The sequence below is a fragment of the Dendrobates tinctorius genome, unplaced genomic scaffold (genome assembly GCF_039654945.1).
Source record: "Dendrobates tinctorius isolate UK_male_01 unplaced genomic scaffold, ASM3965494v1 ptg000116l, whole genome shotgun sequence".
Classification (NCBI taxonomy): Eukaryota; Metazoa; Chordata; class Amphibia; order Anura; family Dendrobatidae; genus Dendrobates; species Dendrobates tinctorius.
The window spans coordinates 10,602,078-10,625,547 of record NW_027361784.1 but is presented as its reverse complement, the minus strand read 5'-3'; the positions used below and the strand labels follow the sequence as shown (position 1 = coordinate 10,625,547).

The 23,470-nt window shown below is 43.6% G+C and overlaps 1 protein-coding gene across 1 annotated transcript in view; it reads right to left on the bottom strand.

The window, feature by feature from the left end:
- PKHD1L1 (PKHD1 like 1) overlaps positions 1 to 23,470 on the bottom strand; it is a 216,907-nt gene that overhangs the window by 141,257 nt on the left and 52,180 nt on the right. The window contains exons 20-25 of the mRNA XM_073590061.1: positions 21,488 to 21,642; positions 11,320 to 11,477; positions 6,093 to 6,237; positions 5,427 to 5,584; positions 2,486 to 2,608; positions 621 to 720 (exon numbers count right to left, since the gene is read on the bottom strand). Of these exons, the coding sequence (XP_073446162.1) occupies positions 621 to 720; positions 2,486 to 2,608; positions 5,427 to 5,584; positions 6,093 to 6,237; positions 11,320 to 11,477; positions 21,488 to 21,642 (839 nt within the window). The remainder of the gene's footprint in view (positions 1 to 620; positions 721 to 2,485; positions 2,609 to 5,426; positions 5,585 to 6,092; positions 6,238 to 11,319; positions 11,478 to 21,487; positions 21,643 to 23,470) is intronic.

Genomic DNA, 23,470 nt, shown 5'->3' with positions numbered 1-23,470 from the left:
GCCACTCCTTGGCTGGGTCCTTCTCTGGAGGAATATCTGGCTAGTCCCGTGTTTGAGACTCTTAAATGAGGCTCCACGGACTTTGATTGCATATTTGTATTTCCCAGGGAGCATTGCACCTAGGATTTCACTGATTGAGCGCCTTTGCCGGCTGCCGCAGTGTTTTCTTTGACTGGTCTCCCTGAGGTCAGTGATTGTTTCGTGATGTTGGTCTACTAGGCATTGCTCCCACCTAGCCAGAATCCTACTCCACACTGATGAGGGGCAACACCCCGAAACAGCTGTCTGTGGATGGATACCAGGCCTTGGTATTTCCCTTGTCATAACTGTAAACTCGTAAAGAGCTGGATATTGACTTAAAGAGCCACTTAATATGGTGGTAATGGTGGTTCCCGAAAGGAGCCACCCCTTGGCTGGGTCGTTCCCTGAAGGAAGATCTGGCTAGTCCCGTGTTTGAGACTCTTAAATGAGGCTCCACGGACTTTGTTTGCATTGATATTGACCGGACCTGGTCATCGTGGTGGGATTGAATGCAGCATGACAAACGTCAACTTTGATCAATTTATATTTCAAGCATTACCCTAAACATAAGAAAAAAATCTTTGTATGTTCATATTTACCTGTATTAACAGAATAGATGATTGGCGTATGTTTCTGATCCCAGGTGTAGTCACAGTTTCCAGAACACTTTGAAGGGATCCCATTTATGTAGACTTCAACCTAAAATATATCAAGCATGGATATATTGCAAAAAATGAACAACTCCCGCACCCCACCCCCCCAAAAAAAAAAATTATTAAAGATATTGACTCCTATTTATCAAAACAATTTTGCCAGAATTTTTCACTAAGTTGCAAAATGTTTGTGAAAATGTTTTGCACAAAGATCTTGTGTTTTTTGGCGTTTTCATGCCAGCTTCTCCCAGCTTCTACAAAATGTTTAGAGCTGGGGTGGAATGGGGTCAGGTCGGGGATGTAATTTAATTCATGATAATTTAATTCATGATGGGAAATCTTACTCCGTTCCCGGACTGGAGTAAGATTTGTGATGAGCCAAACTGAGGCGCACGCCGCTTAATTAGATGCTCTTGATTCATTTAATAATAGCAGGATCCAATCTTTCCACATAAATGTTGGCTTCAATATAGGAGTGGATTCACATCAGGTAGGTTCCCAAGAATGAGAATCGCCTTATCGCGCCTGCCGGGCCACACATGAATTGGCCAATTTATCCGCTATAAGTATTCACTATTTTTCCTGGCGACATTAATTGTGTGAGACGTGTAATGACTGACAGCCGCTTTCCTGATCTACGTGCCTCACGCTGGTAACACTTTTGTTCATTTCAAATAATCTTGGGTGGCAGATATTCAGGGAAATCTATGTCCAGCCAATAGATCTTAACAGTTCATTTACATATTTTTTATAATGTGGATGTCTCTGAAATAACACAACGGATCACTGATATCAAGGCATCATCTTATTCAACTTTCTTTGACCTATATACCCATATAGACAGCTTAGCATGGTTGATCTTACTGACAGATGCCCTTTAAAGGGGCTTTCACACCATTGACATCAAGTATCCCAAAATGACTATTTAATATACTAAAAAGGGAGAAATAAAGTTTTCAAAAATATGAAAAATACAAAATAAACACAAAAGCTGAAATCATCCGACTTTTGCCCGATTAAAAATAAAACGATTGAAAAAAAAATACACATATTTGGTATCGATGCATTCGTAAAAGTCCGATCTATGAAAGCATTAGAATAAATTAATCCGCAACGAGAAAAAAAAAATCAAAACGCCAGAATTACATTTATTTGACTGCTACAACATTGCATTAAAATGCAATAATAGGCGATCAAAGCATTGTTTCTACCCCAAAAATTGTATCAATAAAAGCGTAAACTCAGGGCACAATAAAATAGACCTCACATAGCTCCATATCACGAAAAATTAAAACTTTATTGGTCTCAAAGAAAAGTGACATAAGCAAAACTTTTTTGTCTTACAAATTTCCCAAAAAATTTTTTCACCACTTAAATAAAAAGAAAACTATACATGTTTTGGTATCCGCGTACTCGTACTGACCTGGGGAACCATATTGCCAGGTCAGTTTTACCATATAGTGAACTTGATGAGTAAAATAACCAAAAACAATTGTAGAATTGCACTTTTTTTTTTGCAATTTCAAACCACTTGGAATTTTTTCTTTCCACTTTTCAGTGCATCACATGATAAAATCAACGGTGTCGTTCAAAACTACAACAACTCGTTCCACATTAAAAAACAAGCCTTTGTATGGTAATGGAGACGGGAAAATAAAAAAAAATGTTATGGCTCCTGGAATAAGGAGAGGAAAAAAAAACAAAGGCGCAAAAATGGAAAATTTCAAGGTCATAAAGAACATATTTTGTACCCCATTATTACAATACCATCTTTATAAGTATCGGTATACAGTAATGTCAGATTTCTTTACCTGTGGGGTTCCATGTGGTGTTCTCACTAAATCTCCAAGCAGGTGTTGACGAAACAGGCCTCCGTTAGTAATTTTTTGTGCATAAGCTTTTGCTTGTAAGCCGGTTATTTTGGAGTCATTTACCTGAATAATGCACACAGGTGAGACTTACATACAGAGAAGTAGTATTTTCTGACGTCAGTGTGCATTTCTATTATGTTTATTAGCATCACTAATTATAGGAAATTTCCTTCTCATCAACCTCACTGTGACTGTAAGGCCTTGGCTCACACTTGCGAGTGTAATGCGAGAAACTCTCGCGAGTCTCTCAAATCAGTACACGGCACTGCCGCCGTCACACGAGACCGGAGTGTGTGGCTGCATAGAAATACATGGAGCCGCACACTCAGGTCTCGAGTGCCGCCGGCAATGCCGGGTATTGATGCGTGAGTTTCTCGCATTACACACGCAAGTGTGACCCCGACCTAAGGCACCTGTGTGCTGCAGGAGCTCCCCGACACTGCTGTCTACGGCAGGATCACCGAGCTGTAAGATGCTGAACCTTCTCCCACCAGCTGTTGTAGATCAGCCCTTATTTATCACAGGTGCTAGAGCTTCCTGCTCAAGTCCCCACCCTGCATATTTTGTGGCTGTTAAACAGCCAATAAACATGCATAGATTGCCTGCTATACAGCATACAAAGACAAAAGTCAGGAGCCACCTAGAGACAGTTACATACAAAGTCAGGAGTCAGAAGCCAAGTCAGGAGTCAAGAGCCACCTAGAGTCATTTATGATTTAGAGCATCTGGAGCAGTTGTGATTTTAGTAGGTAGGGGTTATACTGTAACTAGGCAGGTCTGTTGGGGTATGGGTCCCTGATGCTCATTTCTAGTGGGGGCGCACCCAACTTACTCTACCTTGGCTAAGGCTAGTGTGTTAGGTATATATATAGACCCAGTCTAATTAGTGTGCCACATACAGTACAGTATCAGTTCTGTCACATCTGACAATCCAAGCGCCACTATAAGTTATAGCAGGCTAAATTAAATAAAATGATCCTGATAGCTGTAGTGCTAAGAAATTAGTGACCATCGGGAACCCATATTGCTACTACCAGTAAAGCCTTAGAAGATATTTTATTAGATATATAAAGTTACCATAAAGCTATCTTACAGAATAAAGCAACTATAGATATTTGTTATTAATTGACTATCATAGATGTCAAGAGTTAGAAGGTATGTAACTTGTCAGATCATAGCCAGGATTTGCAGTCTCAGATAGACCAGTTACATGATGACGTTGATTACATCACGCAAAGTAATGGTAAATGGTGGGATTGGTTATTTTCCTGGTTGCCCGATTTTGGTTATTTACGCTATGTTTTAGGAGTAATTTTTGCTATAATCCGTGCTTGTATTGCCTTAGGCCTCTTTCACACTTCCGTTTTTGACCATCAGTCAAAATCCACCAGTTTTTGAAAAAAACGGATCCGCCATTTTTTTGGGCGGATCCGTTTTTTTCCCCATTGAGTTGCATTACTGGCGGATCTTGACGGATGGCCATCCGTTGGATCCGTTTTTTTTGCGGATCCGCCAAATTTTTTCCGTCCGCCGGCATGCCAGGACGGACCCTGCAACGTTTTTTTGGGTGTAGCATCCGCATTTGCCAGTGCGCATGCCCGGAGAAAGGAAGTCAGGGACAAAATTAACCCTGAAATCCTTTCTGGCGGATGACAAAATCTCTCTCTCTCTCCCCCTCTCCCTCTCTCTCTCTCTCCCTCTCCCTCTCTCTCCTTCCCGGGCAGCGGTTCCTTTAAAATTCTACATTCGGCGGATCCGTCAAAAAACGGATCCAGTGGCATCCGTTCACATCACTTAGGAACAGATCCGCTTTTCCGCCTTTTTTGGCGGATTTTAACTGACACAAAAAACTGAAGTGTGAAAGAGACCTTATGCTGCTGTATCCTCTCATATCAATGTGTCATATCTGATGAAGCAATTCCTTTGGGAAATGGCATTGTATATAGAGGATATATGGTTTCCCGATGGTCAAGGGTGGATTGTAGTGCTAAGATATTAATGACCATCGGGAATCCATATTGTCTTTAAAGACCCTTTTAAGATATTAGACACTAATAGTTTAGCTTTGTATTTTCTGTAATTTTCCCAACACCTGGGCTGAATAGTTTCTAATGAGAACATGCTTGTTTGTAAGTATTACCCAATTTTCACATAGTTCTTTTATCACTGTTTGGTGACAACAGTGTATGTTTATATTCTTCAGTGGTAAAATGTATGTTTAACTGCTGCATCATTTCGCTATTAAGGTTTGGTTAGAAATGTCATGTTTATAGTTTGGTAGAACATCCGGAACCTGGAATGTCTTTGGCATGTCATATCCGGTGATGTATTTGTCCAGTGTAGATTAACATCTGAAGAGCTGGCCACTAAGAAGAGAGATACTATACTGGACAAATAGAATTTGATAGAGTTTGTGTAACAATTGGTTACGCAAGCATTGTTGTTTCTAAACAATACATAAGCTGGGGAAGACTGCAGCTAAGACAGAAACCCTGTTAACCTGTGGAGTGGACCCCCGTGACACCACAGTGTGGATCCCAGGAATTTCTGTCTTCGCCGTTTCACTTCTCATGGTTGATGTTTCTGGACAGATGATGTCACTATTGCTGGTGGAGTTTTGCTTATGTAGTGTGCTATGTAAGTACTTTACCTTTGTGATTTATGTTATGCAAATGTGTACGCAATATCACACTATTTCCTGTTTTCTGTAATCATTTAATTATTGTAATAAAATTAATTGTCTTCGTTAAAGCCGTATCCAAGGTTTTTAAGTACTTGGCAAAACAATACATCTACACCCTTCACTATTGATCAAGCAGATCTAAGATCCATAACCTGGTAGGATGAGCTCCTAAGATGGATAGATAATAAACATGTGTACCTGTAAGAGGGGTTGGTATCCTGTAGCTGTTAAGAATTTGATCTGCATATCGTATCCTCTGCAGCTCCCATATCTTGAAGTAATGGAAACTTGTCCCATCTCTGGAATGGTCTCTAAGGCACATTTCAAATCGGTGCTTGAGATGTCTACACTGAGATCTGTAGGATGACCAAAAAAGAGGATTATAGACAGAGTATACATATAATAATATCATGCAAACATCGGTTTATTGGTTATAAGGGCAGCCTTAGGGGGTTTGCACCCCAAGGTGGACCTAGTACTCCAAGCTGAAGGGGCACAACTTGAGGGTCCTGTAATGTAAACCTGCCCCCTGTCGGACAATTATTACTTACTTACTGTTTATCAGTTCACCTTGAAAAGGAACAAATCCTGTTCATTTGTCCCATTAGGACACGTGAACAGCATAGTGGGGGTGGGTACATGGGGTGATCAGCTCATCACCTACACTCTGGGTGGGGTTGCTTCTGATGAGACATTTTCAAGGGGGATGTCCCAATAGGACTACTCAATGTTAAAATAAAGCACTGTTTGCAATTAACTGATTTTCATGGGAAAATATTGACCGTGAAGACATTCCTGTTGTCATAAAAACTTGATCAGGGAGAAGATAAGTTCAGCTAGATGATGCTTGAAATGTAACCCTACCACTTGTTTCTCTTCCATAAGCACGTATGCTGAATGTTCCTCCAATGGGCGGAGATGCTGTCTTGGTTCGATTTATCTGGATCTTTGTATCTTGGGGCCAGGATGGTGTGGTATAGATTGCTGAATCTGAAGTATTGAGAATGTCCTGTATAAAAAAAACATAGTAAGTATTGATAGGTATTGGTATCAGATAACCACCAGCCTGTCATTCATTCTTGCGGTACAGTTTATTCTCGCCGTCAGTGCAAAGCCGGATGGCTGTATGGAGGCAGACACATATCCAGGCTCGGACTGGCCCACAGAGGAGCAGGTGAATTTCCCGGTGGGCCTCTCTGCAGAATCGGCACAATATATTTAATTCTCTATGTACAGACTAAGCCACTATCTCATCATTCATTCAACCTAGTTAATTATAACACAGAGGCATAGGTAAATTTGTGAATGAGACTGATTAATATTCATAATACTGCCGCAGCGCAGTATCGCGCAATCTTCACCAAGGGGTGCTGGTGAGGGGAAGATTGCACTCACAGCGCAGCACCACAGTCCAGCAGCGCAGGTCACCACTAGGTGGCGGCAGAGTAGTCAGACAGGTCGGGTCAGCAACAAACAGGAAACGCAGTACCAGGGGAAACAGCAATACATGTGGTCAGAAGCCAGCCAGAAGTCAGAGCCGGTCGGGAAGAAAGATGCCAGAGACAGGAGACAGTAAAACAGGTAAGAGGACAAGCCGGGTCAAATACCAAAGGGTCACAGCATGGGGAGAAAACACTAAGACGAGCGGGGGTCACAGGAGTGGGCAGGTACGGGTACTAGGTAAATGGGTAGCGGACAAATCAGGGTGAAACGGAGTCAACCGCTGAAGCTGGGGGGGCAGGAACTATATCTGACGCTGCCTGAAGGCAGCAGGGGACTGAGATAGCCAAATACAGGATCGGACTGGCCCACCGGAGGATTCTCCGGTGGACCCTGGCATCCGGTGGGCCCTGGCACCTGCTGGCATAAAGGGCTAGCAATTGCCTAGGGTCCCCGCTGCTCCAGGGGCCCCCAGCCAGTGGCGTGTTGCTAATAACAGCACACCACACAGCTGCTATGGGGGCCCTGTGCCAGCGGAGCAGCAGCGGGTGACAGGAGGCAGGAGCCCCTGTCCCTGCTGCTAAAGAGAAATTAATATTCACTGCTTCCCACACCCACATGGGCGTGGAAAGAGGTGAATATCATTTCATTTTAGTGGCTAACATTGCCCACCAGGGCCCCCCGCTCCACAAGGGGCCCCCAGCCCAGGCAGCCACTATACGGCAGTAAGTCAGAGCCGGCGCTGCCCTCAATTATATTGGAAGAGAGAGCGTCAGATGACGCTCTCTCTCCCATCAGTCCCCTCTGCTTCTGACTCAAAGCCAATGCGCGATGACGTCACTTCATCGTGCACCCGCTGTGTGTCTGGCAGACGGCAGCGCAGCTCCTGGCAGCTCTTGACACTGACGCAGAGCCGCCGTTGGAATCAGCGTGGGAGCGAGGAGGAGAGGTGAGTATTGTGGTTTGTTTTTTTATATCTCTATATCTATCTATATTTATCTCCTATCTATCTATCTATCTATCTATCTATCTATCTATCTATCTATCGCATTATACCCTATGAGGGGGGCGGCATTATACCCAATGAGGGGGGCGGCATTATACCCTATGAGATGGCTGCATTATATTCTATGAGGGGGCTGCATTATATTCTGTGAGGGAGGCTACCCCAACTCCTGCTACATAATTAAGACATGTACTACCTTATATTATACCCGGATATTAGCGTGTTTTATCGCACAATTGGTGGTCTTGTATTTATTTCTATGTAGCTACATAGTGGGCCCTAAGAATGATTTTCTCTGGTGGGCCCAAGGTGTTCCAGTCCGACGCTGGCTAAATAGATCCTAAAACGAGGCAGAGAAAGTTAACCCCTGCATGACCAGACCGGGGAGAGAATAACAAAAAACAAACCCCGGCCTGGATCATGACAATATTCACATGTAGCTGAATAGTGGGCTCCCAGAGTCAATGTGTTACTTGTGGGCCTTTAGCCCCCCAGTCAGACACTGCAAATAGCATTGTACTGATAATGTAACATGGTGCAATTGGTTCCCATTTGACCCTCCTAAGTGTGTTTCTGGACGCTAGGGCTGAGTCTGAAAATGTAGTATCCCAACACTGCTTTTTATGTTTTTTGAAACACAGTAAAACAAACATATAAAAATACTCTGTCGTGAAAAGTAACAGTAAACAGTAAGTGCTAGTAAAAAGATGATATCAAAACAGGGTATTTAGTTGATACATTTTTTTGCAAAACTGATGTATTTAACACTTTATAGCCAGGTAGGTAGCAGATCGTGTTATACTTCACGATTAGGGTTTACTCAAGGGATCCATATCATCTCTGCACCTGACCTTAATACATGTCAAATTCTCATGCACGCAACCAATTTTTTTTGGACGAGTCCTATCCATGGTTTTAATGGATAGTACTTGTACCTATGACATACAATGAGGCCAACTTTTTCCCTGGACCGGGTATCAGATCAAAATCTGCAATGCGAGATTGGTCCATGAAGAAAAATTAGACTGCCCTCAATAACACGAGTGCGGACAGATTTTCACGGACTCCCAAAAAAATGAAGAGGAGCAGCATCCAGTCCAGGTGAAAAATGTGTAAGTTTATTTAGCCTTTTTCATGCTTGAAAAAGACCATTTGCTGGTCGAAACGTCGTATTTCTTCATGGCTGAATAAACTTACACATTTTTCACCTGGACTGGATGCTGCTCCTCTTCATTTTTTTGGGATTCCTGTTGTCCAATTGGGTCTTTGGACGGTGAGCGTGCATCTCTCGGATCCTGCAAGTGCTGTCTGCCATCTTTTCTATATACAGTTGTGGCCAAAAGTATTGACACCCCTGCAATTCTGTCAGATAATACTCAGTTTCTTCCTGAAAATGATTGCAAACACAAATTCTTTGGTATTATTATCTTCATTTAATTTGTCTTAAATGAAAAAACACAAAAGAGAATGAAGCAAAAAGCAAAGCATTGATCATTTCACACAAAACTCCAAAAATGGGCCAGACAAAAGTATTGGCACCCTCAGCCTAATACTTGGTTGCACAACCTTTAGCCAAAATAACTGCAACCAACCGCTTCCGGTAGCCATCAATGAGTTTCTTACAATGCTCTGCTGGAATTTTAGACCATTCTTCTTTGGCAAACTGCTCCAGGTCCCTGATATTAGAAGGGTGCCTTCTCCAGACTGCTATTTTTAGATCTCTCCACAGGTGTTCTATGGGATTCAGGTCTGGACTCATTGCTAGCCACCTTAGAAGTCTCCAGTGCTTTCTCTCAAACCATTTTCTAGTGCTTTTTGAAGTGTGTTTTGGGTCATTGTCCTGCTGGAAGACCCATGACCTCTGAGGGAGACCCAGCTTTCTCACACTGGGCCCTACATTATGCTGTAAAATTTGTTGGTAGTCTTCAGACTTCATAATGCCATGCACACGGTCAAGCAGACCAGTGCCAGAGGCAGCAAAGCAACCCCAAAACATCAGGGAACCTCCGCCATGTTTGACTGTAGGGACCATGTTCTTTTCTTTGAATGCCTCTTTTTTTCTCCTGTAATCTCTATGTTGATGCCTTTGCCCAAAAAGCTCTACTGTTGTCTCATCTGACCAGAGAACATTCTTCCAAAACGTTTTAGGCTTTTTCAGGTAAGTTTTGGCAAACTCCAGCCTGGCTTTTTTGGTTAAGAAGTGGGGTCTTCCTGGGTCTCCTACCATACAGTCCCTTTTCATTCAGACGCCGACGGATAGTACGGGTTGACACTGTTGTACCCTCGGACTGCAGGGCAGCTTGAACTTGTTTGGATGGTAGTCGAGGTTCTTTATCCAACATCCGCACAATCTTGCTTTGAAATTTCTTGTCAATTTTTCTTTTCCGTCCACATCTAGGGAGGTTAGCCACAGTGCCATGGGCTTTAAACTTCTTGATGACACTGCGCACGGTAGACACCGGGACATTCAGGTCTTTGGAGATGGACTTGTAGCCTTGAGATTGCTCATGCTTCCTCACAATTTGGTTTCTCAAGTCCTCAGACAGTTCTTTGGTCTTCTTTCTTTTCTCCATGCTCAATGTGGTACACACAAGGACACAGGACAGAGGTTGAGTCAACTTTAATCCACGTCAACTGGCTGCAAGTGTGATTTAGTTATTGCCAACACCTGTTAGGTGCCACAGGTAAGTTACAGGTGCTGTTAATTACACAAATTAGAGAAGCATCACATGATTTTTCGAACAGTGCCAATACTTTTGTCCACCCTCTTTTTTATGTTTGGTGTGGAATTATATCCAATTTGGCTTTAGGACAATTCTTTTTGTGTTTTTTCATTTAAGACAAATTAAATGAAGATAATAATACCAAAGAATTTGTGTTTGCAATCATTTTCAGGAAGAAACTGAGTATTATCTGACAGAATTGCAGGGGTGTCAATACTTTTGGCCATAACTGTATGAGATTTTCATGGACTGTCAGAGTAGAGAAGATGGAGATGCCACTCTTACCAAACTCTAATCAGAATAATTGTCTGTTTTTCTAGGAAGTATAGGAAACGGTTGAGGAACCTACCACTAGGGAGCGGACCCACCCTGTGGATGACCACGTGGTCCAGGCTCCTCTCATCTAAGGCCTCTTTCACACTTCAGTTTTTTGCATCAGTTCAAATCCGCCAAAAAGGCAGACAAGCGGATCCGTTCTCAACTGATGTTAACGGATGGCACAGGATCCGTTTTCAGACGGATCCTGAAAATGAGGAAATTTAAAGGAACCGCTGGCTGGGAAAGGAGAGAGAGAGAGAGAGAGAGATTGTAACTGATTGTAAAAAACTGAAGTGTGAAAGAGGCCTTAGTGTTACCATATTTATGTACCACAAATGTAATAAGCCTCCTGAATCACTTTTCTGTACTTAGAGATTTAGGCCGGGGTCACACTTGCGTGTGTAATGCGAGAAACTCGCCTCAGTACCCGGTACTGCCACCGGCACTCGGGACCAGAGTGTGTGACTGCATAGACATACTTTACATGCAGCCGCACACTCCGGTCCTGAATTATGAGGCGAGTTTCTCGCATTACACACGCAAGTGTGACCCCGGCCTAATATATAATATTCTTTATGCTACTCACTCACAATCCATCACCCACCTCTGCAAATCCAGCAGCAAAGAGTGGAAAATTGTAGGCGCAATTAATTGGGTTGACAGTGATGGTATACTGAGTTTTAGATGCGCCATCTGATTTAGCCACGTTGATGTAATCTATAAACTTTCCACTTTGTGATAAGGCAGATCTCCTCCTGTAAACTGCAAAATATAAAATAATTGAAAAATGGTCAGATCTGCAGAGAAATACAATCGTCCCACGCACAATATGATGATTATCATTAGCAACGTAAACAGTGATCCACGTGATACAGATCGAACGATTAACACTATAGATTGGACAATGCTTGCAAGGGTAATAATGAGAATCTGGTCAGTGTGTAGGAGGAGCAGTCTCCGCTGTGTGCCCGGGCCGGAACCAAGGGGGCTGTCACCAAGGTTCCTAGGGGGACTGTTTCCGGGGGATATAATTAGGGGACAGTACACAGAGAGTTCCAGAAAGGCTGGGGGCAGAGCCAGTATAAAAAGGGCTGAGGACGCCAGTAGCGGGGAGTCGACGGAGCAAGAGAGAAGGCGGAAGGGAGCTAGAAAGCGCCAGAGCAGAGCGGGAAAAGCAGCGACCAGAGAGACTGCAGGGAGACTCACCGCAGGCAGAGGGGAGGCGGCACTGAGCCGTCCAGCAGGAAGACACCAACCGTCCATCCGCACCCCTAGCGGCAGCCACCACTTCTCTCCAGCCCGCAGTTGTGGCCTGTCCGCTGCTGCCTGCAGCCGCCACCACTCCACTCCAGCTCGCGGCTGCGGCCTGTCCGCTGCTACCTGTGGCTGCCGCCGCCCAACTCCAGTCCGGAGTTGTGGCCTGTCAGCTGCCACCCGCGGGTACCGTCGCCTCACTCCAGCCCGTGGCTGCGGCCTGTCCGCTGCCACCTGCGGGTACCGTCGCTTTACTGCAGCCCGCGGCTGCGGCCTGTCTGCCACAACCGGCGGCCGCCGCAGCCTGTCCCCAGCCTGTGGCTGCGGCCTACACCTCCCGATCCCCGGGCAACACCATATCGCCCCCGACGGGAGGCACCATGCAGAGGAGCTCTTCAGGAGCCTGCTGTGCCCCCACCTTGCCTGGGCGTAGGAACGCCCGAAGCATCCGCCAGATCTTCGTCGGCTGGGCCCAGCGGCTGAGACGCCGAAGCATCGCCGGCCACCACGCTACAGACGCCAGAGAGGACAAGTGACACGTTGTAGTTAAAACCCTGTACCCGTAGTCGGCCATAGCGCAGCCCTATAGTTACCGGTCTTTGCCGGGTTAGTCGTGTTCGCGTTATTGGTGTATTATTGTTTCATTCCCTGTGAGGATAACCATTGTTAGCTTGTTTGGTTGCTCAAGATAGCCCCTATAGGCATCTATATATGTATATAAAAAGTTACATCTTCAGTTCATTCCGTCTCCCGTCTCGTCACTGCATCCCACATACCTGTGAATACATCAGTCATGTATTATCTGGGAGTCCTACTAATTTGATTGGCACTATGTAATACTTCATTTCCCCAGGAGAGGCTGCTGTCAGCTGATCTTGCGTGATCAGAAACCAAAGATACGCACGCGCAGGTCTACAAAAAATACTTTTTTGTAATCATCGCAGGTGACTGTATTTTTCTGAATCATCTTTTTGCCCTGATTTCAAAAATGTATACAGTTTTTCTCTAGCACGTATAGTTTCCATGGAGCAGCATCATTATTATAAGGTATAAGAAATATACTGGCAACATTAAGAAAACAGTAATCTACATATCAGAAAAAAATGCTTCACCTTACAAAACAGTTTTTATTGAAAAATAATAATTTCACATGAAAAATAGAAACCAAAATATGAGCAGAAATTAAAAGTGCTTGACATTAGACTGTCGTTGATACGATTTTTCAGGGTTGCCCCTATATAACATCCAACAGTAATCTGCCATCATTGAGTCATTCCAAAAACCCTGGTAGCGGTGTTCCATTACGTTAATATCTTGGTGAAACCGCTTGCCTTCTTCATCGCTTACATCCCCAAGATTTTGAGGGAAGAAATCTAAATGTGAATGCAAAAAGTGCATTTTCAGAGACATGCGACATCCAAGACACTGGTATGTATTTTGCAGTTCCTCGACACCTTCAATATATTCTGGAGATTTTTGTTTTCTTAAGAAGTTTTTATAGACCCACATGAAGCTTTTCCAAGATCTCCATCATTCCTTCAAACACATCATCTCTCATAAGCTCTCTGATTTGAGGACCAACAAATACCCCTTCCTTCAATTTTGCTGGTGAAATGCTGGAGAATTCCTGTGAAATGTACTGGAATCCTTGTGAATTTGTCTTTGTCATGGCTTTCACAATATTTTTAATAAATCCCAACTTTATATGTAGTGGAGGAAGAAAGATTTTTGTTGGAGCAACTAAAGGATTATGCTGAAAATTTTCTCTACCTGGAGCATAGATGTTTCTCTGTCCCCAATCACGACGAATATAATACTGTATTTCTACTGTCTCATAAACACAAGAAGCAACAATATTTTGTGAAACCTCCTTGCATTCTCATTAGCAGACCAATCACTTTGAAACCTCCACAGTCCATTGATGATGCTTATATTGTACAGCATCCAAAGCAACTGACAGATTTTCATAACTTTCCTTTAGATGACATAAGTGAGAAAGAGGGATTGATGGTTTCATATTTCCATTGTGAAGCAGCACTGCTTTCAAACTTCCCTGGGATGAGTCAATAAACACTCGCCAATCTGAAACAAAATACTCTTGATTCAGTTCTTCAAAGAGGCCATTCACATTGTTACAGGACACCATTGGGCCATCAACTGGGAAAAATGGTGTTAAACTGTTACTTCTGTTTCGGTAATAACACACTTTGACATCATCATGAAGAAGATTCTTCTGTTTACAGCTAGATGCAAGAAGTTCAGCTTTTATTTTTTGACAATGAAAGGTTTCTGACGAGATCATTTAAATCATGTTGAGTAAAGCATTCCGGCTGCTCGGCTGCTCCATCAGGTACATACTCAACTTGACTTGAGGTCTTCATGTCTTCGCCAGTATCTTCACCTCCATAGTCTTCATATTCTACTTCATTTTCATCCAATCCAGACAACAGTGGTACAGGAACTGGCAAGGTACAATCCTGTGGAACTGGCCTAATCGCAGATTCAAGTTCAGGGTAATTAATCTCATGTTTGTTCTTTGTAGGAAAGCCCTTCAGTTTGACGAAACAACATTTTTGGGTTCTCTCCAAATCATGGGAACACCAAATGGCATAGCCACTTTCCTCATATTCAACCAGTCACGAAGACCATTTGAACACATTGAGCATATCACATGAGGGGCCCAGCTTTTGTCTTGATCACCAAGTGGACACTTAAAGTCCATCTGGTACATCTGTTTACTATCATGAGTGATTGAACGTACTTGGCCTTTTGGTGTAAAAGAACCACACACATACTGTAGCAGAATCTGTTCGGATGATTGATACACTGTCGGGGCATTTTTCTCCTTTAAATCAGATCAAACAGGAGTTAGTTCAGTTCAGTGGTGGTGACAAACTAAAAAAAAAAAATCCTATGAGCTGACCGACTATCTGTAGATATTTCCCCAGAGATGACAGAGGCAGCAGATATTTAGAACTGATGTTACTGGAGGTAATGTGGTAGATAACTATATACAGTTGTGAGGTAAACGGGTCAGCCTATTCCTAAGGCCTCTTTCACACTTCAGTTTTTTACAATCAGTCACAATTCGCCAGGTTTTGAAAAAAAATGGATCCTCAATTTTTTTTGAGGATCCGTTTTTTTCCCCATTGACTTTCATTATTGGCGGATTGTGACGGATTGCCGTCCGTTGCATCCGTTTTTTTTACGGATCCGCCAAAAGTTGCTGTCCGTCACCATCCTCAAAGATTTCAAAACGGAGCTTGTAACGTTTTTTTCTCTGGCGGATCCTCCAGACACTATTTTAACCCGAAATTCTTTCTGGGTGCCGGACAAAAAAAAAATCTCTCTCTCTCCCAGCGTTTCCTTTAAATTTCCTCATTTTCAGGATCCGTCTGAAAACGGATCCTGTGCCATCCGTTCACATCAGTTAAGAACGGATCCGCTTGTCTGACTTTTTGGCGGATTTGAACTGATGCAAAAAACTGAACTGTGAAAGAGGCCTTACAGATGACCATTTGCAGACAGGCAGTTTCTCAGTGTGATATTGGCTGCTTTCAGGTTCTCGCTCGGTGGAGACCCTCACTCAGTTCCACCTCAGTGGCTGAGCTGTTTTCTTCCCTCTGAGGTGACTTGCCCTCCCAGAAATGCAGTGAAAATCCTCTCACAATGGCTGTCCACTGCCTTCCCTTCTATCTCCCTGTGGCAGGCCTCAGATCCATCACCATCCTTTTCTGACTGACTCAAATCTTACCGCCTCATAACATTTAGCTCCTCCCCATAACATGTGACTTTCCGAGAAGCAGTCATTGGTTGCCTGCACTGTCAATACTCCTTCCCATAACACTCACTAAAACTTTTACTGATGTTGTCCCTGTAAGAAAACAATTAAGTAAGACAAGCAAGAAATGGGAATAACATAGGAAAAACCACATACATTAAAAATGCAGAAATAATGTAATAACAAAAATACTTCTATCTCAGAAACTTTATGTGATAGAGAAAAATTAAGCATATTTTTGGAATCAACGCATCAAACTCCATAAATCAGACATATTACCTTTGCTGATGATTTTTTTGTGTTGACCAGTGAACTGTTCATAGGGCGTCTTAGTTTTAAAAAAAAAGTAAAAACTAATCTGTTGAGACAACTCTTTAAGAAGCATATTTCACAAATGTGATAAAATCACATCTTAATTAGTTTTTTTTTTTGCAATACTTAAAGGGAATCTGTCACCAGATTTTTACTATCTGATCTAAGAGCAGAATGATGTAGAAAAAGGGACCCTGATCCCAACGATGTTTCACTTAGTTTACTGGGTGCAGCAGTTGTGACACAAACAGAATTTTTAGATGTAGCATAGCTCAGAAAACTGACCACGTCCACACCACAGCTTTTTATGTACATTGTTTATTGACAGTAAGCTGCTTATCAGAGGAGGGGGCGTGGTCAGACCAGGGTTCATGGGAGCTGTATTCCAGGCAGTGATAATCTCCTGCTGATAAAACATTAATTGTATAGAAACTACAACACACAGCCTTATAAGTGACACATCCCTGAAATCTGTGTCTCAGCCCCTACCTCATGTTGCAATCAGACTACATGGCAAAAATCTGCTGACAGATTGCCTTTAACCCCTTCATGACCCAGCCTATTTTGACCTTAATGACCTGGCCATTTTTTGCAATTCTGACCAGTGTCCCTTTATGAGGTAATAACTCTGGAACGCTTCAACGCATCCTAGCGATTCTGAGATTGTTTTTTCGTGACATATTGGGCTTCATGTTAGTGGTAAATTTAGATCGATAATTTTTGCGTTTATTTGTGAAAAAATCAGAAATTTGGCGAAAATTGTGAAAATTTCGCAATTTTCAAATTTTGAATTTTTATTCTGTTAAACTAGAGAGTTATGTGACACAAAATAGTTACTAAATAACATTTCCCACATGTCTACTTTACATCAGCACAATTTTGGAAGCAAAATATTTTTTTGTTAGGAAGTTATAAGGGTTAAAAGTTGACCAGCGATTTCTCATTTTTACAACAAAATTTACAAAACCATTTTTTTTAGGAACCACCTCACATTTGTAGTTACTTTGAGGGGTCTATATGGTAGAAAATACCAAAAGTGACACCATTCTAAAAACTGCACCCCTCAAGCTACTCAAAACTACATTCAAGAAGATTATTAACCCTTTAGGTGTTTCACAGGAACTAAAGCAACATGGAAGGAAAAAAAGGACATTTTAATTTTTCCAACAAAAATTTTCTTTCAGCATCAATTTTTTCATTTTTCACATGAGCAACAGGATAAAATGGATCCTAAAATTTGTTGGGCAATTTCCCCTGAGTACACCGATACCTCATATGTGGTCAAAAACCACTGTTTGGGCGCACGGCAGGGCTCAGAAGGGAAGGAGCGCCATTTGACTTTTTGAATGGAAAATATGCTGGAATATTTAGCGCTTGCCATGTCGCGTTTGGAGAGTCGCTGTGTGCCTAAACACTGGAGCTCCCCCACAAGTGACCCCATTTTGGAAACTAGACCCCCCAAGGAACTTATCTAGATGCATAGTGATCACTTTGAACCCCCAAGTGCTTCTCAAATTGATCCGTAAAAAAAAAAAAAGTACTTTTTTTCACAAAAATTATCTTTTAGCCTCAGTTTTTTCATTTTCACATGGGAAACAGGATAAAATGGATCCTAAAATTTGTTGGGCATTTTCTCCTGAGTACACCGATACCTCATATGTGGTCATAAACCACTGTTTGGGTGCACGGCAGGGCCCGGAAGGGAAGGAGCGCCATTTGACTTTTTGAATGGAAAATTAGCTCCAATCGTTATCGGACACCATGTCGCGTTTGGAGAGCCCCTGTGTACCTAAACATTGGAGCTCCCCCACAAGTGACACAATTTTGGAACCTAGACCCCTTAAGGAACTTATCTAGATGTGTAGTGAGCACTTTTAACCCCCAAGTGCTTCACAAAAGTTTATAACATAGAGCAGTGAAAATAAAAAATCATTTTTTTTCCTCAAAAATGATTTTTTAGCACGCTATTTTTTATTTTCACAAGGGTAACAGGAGAAATTGAACCAAAAAAGTTGTTGTCCAGATTGTCCTGAGTACGCTGGTACCCCATATGTGGGGGGGGGGGGCACTGTTTGGGTGCACGGCAGGGCGCAGAAGGGAATGAGCGCCATTTGACTTTTTTAAATGAAAATTAGCTTCAATCGTTAGCGGACACCATGTCGTGTTTGGAGAGCCCCTGTGTGCCTAAACTTTGGAGCTCCCCCACAAATGACCCCATTTTGGTAACTAGACCCCCTAAGGAACTTATCTAGATGCATAGTGAGCACTTTGAACCCCCAGGTGATTCACAGAAGTTTATAATGCAGAGCAGTGAAAATAAAAAATCTTTTTTTTTCCCTAAAAAAATTTTTTTTAGTTGGCAATTTTTTATTTTCACAAGGGTACTAGGATAAATTGGACCCCAAAAGTTGTTGTCCAGTTTGTCCTGAGTACGCTGGTACCCCATATGTGGGGGGGAACCACTGTTTGGGCACACGTTGGGGCTCAGCAGGGAAGTAGTGACATTTTGAAATGCTGACTTTGATGGAATGGTCTGCGGGCGTCATGTTACATTTGCTGAGCCCCTGTGTGCCTAAACAGTAGAAACCCCCCACAAGTGACCCCATTTTGGAAACTAGACCCCCCAAGGAACTTATCTAGATGTGTGGTGAGCACCTTGAACCCCCAAGTGCTTCACAGAAGTTTATAATGCAGAGACGTGAAAATGAAAAAATCATTTTTTTCCACAAAAATCATTTTTTAGCCCCCAATTTTTTATTTTCCCAAGGGTAACACGAGAAATTAGTCCCCAAAAGTTGTTGTGCAATTTTTCCTAAGTACGCTGATACCTCATATGTTGGGGTAAACCACTGTTTGGGCACACGTCAGGGCTTGGAAGGGAGGGAGCACCGTTTGACTTTTTGAACGCAAAATTGGCTGGAATCAATGGTTGCACCATGTCGCGTTTGGCGACCCCCTGATGTGCCTAAACAGTGGAAACCCCTCAATTCTAACTCCAACCCTAACCCCAACACACCCCTAACCACAGCCCTAACCCTAACACATCCCTAACCACAAGCCTAACCCTAATTCCAACGCTAACCCTAATTCCAACCCTAACCCTAACCCTCTTTCCAACCCTAACCCTCTTTCCAATCCTAACCCTAACCCTCTTTCCAACCCTAACGCTCTTTCCAACCCTAACCCTCTTTCCAACCCTAACCCTCTTTCCAACCCTAACCCTCTTTCCAACCCTAACCCTAACCCTCTTTCCAACCCTAAACCTAACCCTCTTTCCAACCCTAACCCTCTTTCCAACCCTAACCCTAACCCTCTTTCCAACCCTAACCCTCTTTCCAACCCTAACCCTAACCCTCTTTTCAACCCTAACCCTCTTTTCAACCCTAACCCTAACCCTAATGGAAAAATAAAAATAAAAATATTTTCTTTATTTTATTAGTGGTGCCTACCTATGGGGGTGATAATCGGGGGGTTTATTTACTTTTTCTTTCATTTTGATCACTGTGAGAGTGATCAAAATGAAAGAATTGAATCTGCAGCCTGCAGATTCGGGCGGGCGCACTGCGCATGCGCCCGCCATTTTCTAAGATGACGGCGCCCATGAACCGGACCCGCCGGACACCGGGAGCGACGGGGGGACTTAGAAGGTGCCGGGGGAGGTGAGATGGGGTGAGGGGGGGATCGGAAGCTGGCGGGGAGCGAAGGGAAGGGAGGGGGGCAGATCATGACAGCGGCGGCAGATCGCCGCTGTCATTCAGTTGCGGGGGGGCGATCGCCGGTGGGGGGGTGGAATCGGTGTCTCCAGCCATGTCCGATGCTACAGCAGCATCGGCCATGGCTGGATTGTAATATTTCATCAATTTTCATTGATGAAATATTACTATCGCTCTGATTGGCTGTTTCACTTTTAACAGCCAATCAGAGCGATCGTAGCCACGTGGGGGCGAAGCCACGCCCCCTGTGGCGAAGAACAAAGCCCCCTGTATCTGCGGGTCGGGTGACCTTTCAGTGACCTAGGTCACCCGACCCGCAGGGGGGCTTTAAAGTCATGACACCACATAGGCGTCATGGGTCGTTCTGGCACGACTTTTCATGACGCCTACGTGGCGTCAAAGGTCGTGAAGGGGTTAATGCTTTTTTTTACTCCTTAAGAGAAATCAGTCACATTGTTTTTGCCACCTAATCTGAGATCAGCCCACACCAATGCCTGGCCATTGTCTGTATACACTGTGCATAGGCAGAAAGCTATCAATTAGTGATGGGGGCATAGTTATACAGAGATCATGAATATGGAGGACTTCATGGGAGCAGGTTTAATAGTCTTCTACTGACAATCTCCTGCTGAAAAAACAGTGATTTTATCAAAACTACAGCAAGCAGCCTAGTAAGTGACACATCATCAGAATCATGGCCTCAGCTCTACTGTCATGATCCATGCTGGATCATGACTGATAAAAAGCACAGGTAATCTCTTTTTTTCTTAAGCTGTGCTTAAGTTTGGTTTTTGCCCCCGGTGGCCATTAGGATTATTGCACTGTGGTGTCTTTCGTTCTAAGTTTGCCCCCGATGGTGGGGAGCGTCATTGCACTCTGGTTTCTTTAGTTAAGTGCACATGATTATAATGCAGATGTGATTGCTCTGGCTCTGCTATAAAAGAGTCACAGGTGTTGCAATCAGTGTTGGTGATAGTGTTCATTTCAACCATCCTTGGTGGAGGAAGGAGCTGGAGAGCATTCCTTGCAGCACTGTCTTAGCCCTGGTGTGGAAGGAGTCAGAGGGGATTTCCTTGTAGCTCTGACAGAGCTTGGTGGCAGCTATTCAGGAGGAAAGCTGCATTCTGGTGGTGGACTCTGTTGCCAGGAGCAAGAGCAACAGAGTAAAGCTAAGTGTGTTTCCCTGTTTGTGTTTTTCCTTAGTGTGTATTAGTACTGCGGTGGGGCCAGTGCCTGCGCCACCCAGCTCCCTAGCAAGGGATAGGTGTAGGGTGTGCTAGGGCGACAGTTTCCTGATCGGCGCCCGGTGCGGAACCGGCATAGGGAACGTTAGGAGCGTTAGAGACACTGACTCAGGGGAGTGCAGGAGGTCTCCACGCCCCCTTTCCCTATCGTAGGGCCCACCGTTGTAACTGTTTCCCCTTTCTCCGTGTCTTGTTGTTGTAGTACCGGCCGGCTGGCCGTATCACACAGGACAGTATCACGTGCCGCGTCTTGTAGTTTCAGTTACCGGCCTGCGGGTCGCGTCACACAGGACGGGTCATCGTGACATCTACATTATCCTTCTGTTAGGTTAGGAGATGAAAAACTTGGTGATAGATTCACTTTACATATACATTGATGGGACAAACTCTGTTAACAATCCTTTTTACTTGACCTCTGAGGCAGCTAATAATTTGACATTAGTGCATGTGACTTCTGCGCTGACTTACCATTTGTGTCACTTGTAGTTACTGTCTGCCCAATGTAGAGGACGTCTATAAAATAATCTTGGAATGACTGTAAATTGATATAGAGCACGTTGAAATTTCGTCCCGTGTACTTGCTTTTAACAAGTTGCCACAAATCTATACAGGTGTATGTCCAGCTGAAAAATAAGAGATGTTATCTGACGATGCAGGAATATCGTCACATGTCTAGATCTAGAATGACGTTCACAAGACAAGTCAACAGCAAACAGAAAATTATATTTGCACCTTGGAGACATGTCAAACCTTACATTAAGGAACTCAATTATCAGCTACATGATCTTATGCAGAATCTGATTATAATGATGGCAGCCTTGGCAAGATTGCCCTCATTATGGTATTTTTCTCACCACGATCTTCGGCATACATCATCGAGGAAGAAAATTGCAGCATAGCTATAAGAAGTCATCTTCAGCTTCCTTCCCAGTACTATGACTCAGCCAGTGCCAAGAGTTCATTGCGCCAACCACATAACTTAGCACGTACCCTCTGGCCGTGGCTGATTGGAGAGGTAAGTGATTTTTTTTAATTATTTTTATTTTAAATGTAATTAACTGGAAGTGGGTTGTAGGGGAGGAGATATGAAATTATAATGAATTGGGGGTGGGAGTGAGGACATGAAAGTATAATTAATTGGGGTGGGGAGTTGGAGAGAGGATATAAAATTATAATGAACTAGCTGAAGAGCCTTGCGCTGCCAGGGCATAGTAACTAACTGTGTTTAGTTATAGCAAATTATAATTATCCTCCATCCCATAGTCCCGTGCCCATATACCCATCATACATATCCACGATCCCATAGGCCCGTGCCCATATACCCATCATACATATCCTCCATCCCATAGGCCCGTGCCCATATACCCATCATACATACCCTCCATCCCATAGTCGAGTGCCCATATACCCATCACACATCCTCCATCCCATAGTCCCATGCCCATATACCCATCACACATCCTCCATCCCATAGTCCCATGCCCATATACCCATCATACATATTCGTCATCCCATAGTCGAGTGCCCATATACCCATCACACATCCTTCATCTCTTAGTCCCATGCCCATATACCCATCATACATATCCTCCATCCCATAGTCCCGTGCCCATATACCCATCATACATATCCGCCATCCCATAGTCCCGTGCCCATATACCCATCATACATATCCTCCATCCCATAGTCCCATGCCCATATACCCATCACACATCCTTCATCTCATAGTCCCATGCCAATATACCCATCATACATATCCTCCATCCCATAGTCCCATGCCCATATACCCATCACACATCCTTCATCTCATAGTCCCATGCCCATATACCCATCATACATATCCTCCATCCCATAGTCCCGTGCCCATATACCCATCATACATATCCGCCATCCCATAGTCCCGTGCCCATATACCCATCATACATATCCTCCATCCCATAGTCCCATGCCCATATACCCATCACACATCCTTCATCTCATAGTCCCATGCCAATATACCCATCATACATATCCTCCATCCCATAGTCCCATGCCCATATACCCATCACACATCCTTCATCTCATAGTCCCATGCCCATATACCCATCATACATATCCTCCATCCCATAGTCCCGTGCCCATATACCCATCATACATATCCTCCATCCCATAGTCCCGTGCCCATATACCCATCATACATATCCTCCATCCCATAGTCCAGTGCCCATACACCCATCACACATCCTCCATCCCATAGTCCCGTGCCCATATACTGGTCATACATATCCTTCATCCCATAGTCCAGTGCCCATACACCCATCACACATCCTCCATCCCATAGTCCCATGCCCATATACCCATCATACATATCCTCCATCCCATAGTCCCGTGCCCATATACCCATCATACATATCCGCCATCCCATAGGCCCGTGCCCATATACCCGTCATACATATCCTTCATCCCATAGTC